General features: G+C 37.1%; 1 protein-coding gene across 1 annotated transcript; it reads right to left on the bottom strand.

Moving 5' to 3' along the window:
• Positions 1–2,342: 2,342 nt before the first annotated feature.
• Positions 2,343–4,306, bottom strand: LOC129571444 (integrator complex subunit 14; the record flags this gene model as incomplete). Its single annotated transcript, XM_055451241.1, is given in 5 exon segments — positions 2,343–2,645; positions 2,810–3,027; positions 3,116–3,509; positions 3,610–4,116; positions 4,184–4,306. Coding segments are annotated over 5 exon segments (1,467 nt in total), but the record flags the coding sequence as incomplete, so codon positions are not given.
• Positions 4,307–5,385: the final 1,079 nt, after the last annotated feature.

The following is a 5,385-nucleotide window of genomic DNA, read 5'->3' on the forward strand; positions in this document are numbered from 1 at the left end:
ATATTTTTAGCGTGAACCGCATGCAAAGCATACGGATAGAATACGCTTAGTCAAAGTATTTATGAATAGTGTAATACATACTTCATTTTGTCTTGGTCATTGGACTCATTGTATTTGGCATCGAGCAGAGTTGGTGGCAGGGTTGCTATATGGGATGCAATGGAAGGATATTTTGAATACTTTTTGACGGAATACAGCATATTTGTGCATAGTGTCGCTTGGGATCCAAAGGACAAGTATTTGGCGACAATCTCATCAGATCGGTGTGTAGTTTGTTTAGAATGTTCGTAATTATTTAATGATCACTTACGAAATGGATTTTTATTTCAGAACATTGCGGTTTTTTGACAGGGATACTGGAATGATTCATCGTCGCATACATAAGGCAACATATCCAATCGGTTTGTCACCACCACAGCTCGGGAGGTACCCTAGAAATACACTTTTTGGATAGATGTCTTAGCAAAAAGTTATTTTTTTCGAAAAAAATTTGGAATCTTCTCAAACAGAAGCTCTTTAGAATGATTTTTGAGGTACCTCCCGAACAAAAAATGATATTTTCATAGCAAAATGCATGAAAAACGTAACTTTTGTTCGGGAGGTACCTCAAAAAGCCAATTTTCAGAGTTTTTGTCTGGTAAGACTCCCCATATTTTCGAAGAAAAATAACTTTGCACAAAGACACCCACCCTAAAAGGCCTATACTTAAGGATTTTTTGGCCAAAAATCGATTTTCTGAGAGTTGAAATCGAACCAACCGAATATGCGGCTAGAAATATATGAAAATATCTATATCACCCGACTTGGTCATGTAGGTACTTAAAATGTTCGTGAGGGATCATACTAGATGTTCAAAGGTAGCAAAGGCAGAAATTGTGTGCTCAATGGGGTGATTTAGCCGTGAAACTGAAGCTCATGGTCGTGATTTGCACAATTTGGTCCCAGAAAATCGTACTTTTTGACACAAAAATCACACAAACCTGTAACAAATGAAACTAGAAATCGATCCCTCGTCTAAAATTGGCTGGATATAGACACATTTTTGTAAGTATGTTGGCTATAATTAGGCTTTTAGAATTTTTAATTGAAAAAAAAATGGCCAAATTTGAGGTGATTTTCGAATATTTGTTGCTCTATCCATGTCCAGAGGCACATTTTGAGTTGTCATATGGCGTTATATCGATAGCTAGGAACAAACTGAGTCGGATAGCGGTATTTTCAGATTGATTTATAGTGGACTGGATCACCATAAATGGGCAAATATACAGAAAAATGACAAATTTCGGCGATTTTTGTCAAATTGACACTATTTTTTTTGAATATCCTGGAATAAATCGCTGTAAATCGATCCTATTCAACGTAGTTTGTTACGAGCTGCCGAATCACGGCAAAAAAACGGTATGTTTATGCATCACATTTAGAGCAAATTGCGATAATATGTCGAAAAATGTTCATTTTTTAGGTGATTTTCAAAAAAGATCCGGGGTGACACCAGGCAATATATACACCGGAACAAAATTTTCATCTCTCCTCATGATCTTTCGATCCCGCACTATTAAATTTTGAATCCTTTTTTTTGAAAATTGATCACCCCTATTGAGCAGTAATCAAAACATAAATGAAAAACGGCATAGTTTAACAACTCTGAATTCATCTGTATGAATTCAATCGAAATTGGCGCAACATTCAAAATATTGAGGGCCCCCGAAAGTGCTAAGACGGCACTGGTCCAGATGGTGACCAGCGCACAGCCTTCAGCGATTTCTGATGTCTTGCCAAATCAGATGCCAGTTCTAACTGTGGCGAACCTTCGTCATTGTCGAAAATGTACCAAATCTATTGGATTCAATCATGTTTTTTTGATGAATTTTTTTCGAAACACTCTCCCGTCTGGAGCTAAAGTTATTGTATCAAGCTAATGATGCGTCAATTTAGTACAAACCAAAACATGTGTGTTCAAACCACCAGATGCCAAACGAATCTTATTATCACCTTCCAATAGTTTCGGTTGAATATCTACACTCAATACTGGCTCACGATTATGCCAGGAAATTTCTTTCATATCTAACACTAAATTCGAGCTTTTTTCCCTTCTTTTCTGTTTCCAACAAAGCAGTCAACGAAGTACAGCCAAATGATAATCAATAGAAGCGTCTAAATGACGCCAAAACAAAATGCCAAATCAACTGCTTGATTCGCCCGACAGACGTGTGGCGTCCTCTGCTCTCATGGAAACATCGCAGGATACTACACTCACACGCGAAAAAATGTGAAGGGAAATTAGCACGATTCAAATCGATGTAAAACGTTATGAAATTAATTTGATTAAAGGAAAAATCTTGTTTTTTTTCGTCAATTGATTTATTTAATTTAAAAATAGAGTTTCATGAATGAAATGAGCACTTAATCCACTACTTTTATTACATAAGATGATTGTGTTTTGTTGGATGAGGTGATAGGGAGATTTTAAGGTCTCGATTCGAAAGTTTCCGCAGTTCAATAGCCGAGTGTTTTAATTGAATGCCACAATCTGGACTGACATTTTGAGGTAGTAACAATGCTTCTCGCTCAAACAATGTTGAAAGCGCGTCCAATAGTTCAACAAATCCCAAGGAAAGTGCTGCTCTTCTGATGCGATTGAGCTCCTGCAAAAATGTTCGACGTAATGGCATTTTAATCAAATATTGAATTAATCTCTTTATGATTTGAAAATTAATTTGAATTATTCAAGAATTTTTAATTCTTGGAATTATTTGTAATTTTCACAATTGCTTTCATGAGGTAACTCTGCATAGAAATTAGCTCGTACCTTATAAAATTGCTGGGTTTTCTCTGGCAACTTTTTGGCGTGTCGCAATAACTTCTGAATGTCCGATTGCAAGCCAGCCTGTTTGATCCAGACAACGCAATTCTGTGAATAACTTCTCTTGTCGGGTTTGATGGGAAATTGGGAATTTTCTCCCGGTAACGCTTCGTCAGCCGTGGCAAAGAATCGAAAGTCGCCCAACCATGGGATATTGTCGTTGCCTACGAAAACATGATTTCATTACCAAGAGTGAGCGTTTTTCATTCAACTTAAAAACAACGTGTCTGGCAGACACTAACTGCTGTTTACCTGGTGGTAAAATCGTTAAGATGATATTTGATTTTCGTTTGCTGTCTGAATATGAGTGCAGAAAACCAAACCAGTCATCGTTGAGAACAACAACTGCCGCTAGATTTTCAAATTTCAAGGCACCGTGTAGCAGCACACAAGCAGACTCATCGGTGGATTTATTATGGTCGGATCGGTCATCCTCTTCTGATTTTGAATAAAACGACTTGATGTCGTTCTCCAATTTTTCGGCATCGGTCGTTCCTTGTGGCCGAGCTGTGGTTAAATTCTCATTCGGCAGTATTAGATGACGACTCACCGACATTGGCGAACCAATATCGGCTAAATTGAGAAACCCACACACGGTTATAGTTCGTGATATCATTTTTGGTGGTTCTCTCTCATCATCGTACGGCTGGAATGTGACAAAGAAAGTCGTTTACTTGATATTCGCCATATCTTTCATTGAAATTTGTTGGAAAAAAAATTCCGTCGAATTTTCAAGTAAAGCTTACCATTGGCGATGGCCAAATGACAATTGGTGATTCGAGCTTATGGTATTCGCCACAATTCAGAATGGCTTCAAATGGTTTATAGTTAATTTCGCACATTTCGTCAATGAGCCGCGTGATAATTTCATTCTTCCATTGTGATGTGGTTGGAAAGGCTGCTGCGTCTCCATTGTATGTACTCTTAATGACTTTACTGGCTTCGGATTCAACGTGAGCAACAAACAGTTGTCCCTTCTGACCGCTTACATCCAGAAGCTGCTGGTACAGTTCGATTGCCGTTTGAAAGTATGGCTCAGCTGTTGAGCCCAGACAAATGAAGCTCAATTTGCTCAGACCTGAAAATGGAATCCAACTCTCGCTGGACGTTTCGTTTTGCAGAAACTGTGGCTTTGGCATATTGGTCGATGATGTCGGCGCCGCTTTTGATGCATTCTGCGCTATCAATGTGGATATTGTGCTATGCAGAGATGTCGTTCCAAGGCCAACGCCACAATGTGTGAATGCCACTATCTTTTGAGAAGAAAAATGGACATGGATTTTCGACGAAATTTAGTTTTTCAGAGCTATTCCAACATACCTGATTATAGTTCTGGGAGCCCCAACTCGATAGAAGCATAGCACCAGCTGATCGAAGCATATTTTCGAGGCACACCTTGTCGTAGTGCTCAACATTGAACAAAGCCTGTCGGATTGCATCGTATGTGACCTGTTTAATGAACAGTGAAAATCCGGACTTTCGGTGTCGTAGCGGGAATCGTGTGGCGGGTAATCATATGAAATTTTCCCACCTCGTTTTAGTTAAGCCGATAAGAAGTAAGAGACTTGCCTCTTCGACAAAAATGTAGAGCAGGTCGAGTACTACAACTTTGCCACAGACACCAAGTCATAACGATCGCGATTATATTTATATATTAATAAGAAAATCGGATTTTATTAACCAATTTTCAAAAAAAATTGCAAAGAAAAGTTTCATACTAAAAACATATCAAATAGCTGTTTTTAGTATGTCAGATGCATTTTTCTTCAATATTTCGTCGTTTGACGATATTTGATATATTTTTAGTATGAAACTTTTCTTCGCAATTTTTTTTGAAAATTGGTAAGTAAAATCCGATTTTCTTATTAATATTTTAATAAGATTATCTTATTAATAATAAGATGGATCTTATTAACTTTTTAATAAAGCTGTTGAACAAAGTACTTAAATGCAAGCTTCATGTCAGATAATGAAATTGTAGGTGCACATTAATGTTAATATTCAAAATATCATATTGTTTTATCTTCATTTGATACACGTCACAATATCTGCTCGCCGATAACAAGAAAAAAATTCGCTTCACTTTTCGCTCAAGGCTTGAGCCTCAAGCTTTAAGGCAGATTTTTTGTTTACTGATAAATTTGTACAAGAATAATTCAAACACAAAAAATCTGCTCCAAACATTGTACACAACATTTTTTATTCCACATCAAAGTCTCATTCAATTCAAAGAAGTGAGGTTATGTGTTTGTAATGCATTTTATCCATTTTGACATGATTACAACAGATTATCACTAACTCATACATGTAAATAAAATCATTCATTCATTTTTGTTATCAAATTCACTTGTCCGTTTCATTTCTGGTATTTCAAATGGCCAATTTTTCTCCATTCGGCCAACCGGTCTCAATAAAAAAACTACGCTACAAATATACCCCGTGTATTCCCTGCGCATGCTACGTTTAGACCATTTACACGCTTACGCTTATTTTATACAAAGTTTAATACAGAGTCGAAGGTA

This window comes from Sitodiplosis mosellana, unplaced genomic scaffold (genome assembly GCF_009176505.1).
Source record: "Sitodiplosis mosellana isolate CC-2019 unplaced genomic scaffold, AAFC_SMos_1.0 Smas_scaffold_2491, whole genome shotgun sequence".
NCBI lineage: Eukaryota > Metazoa > Arthropoda > Insecta > Diptera > Cecidomyiidae > Sitodiplosis > Sitodiplosis mosellana.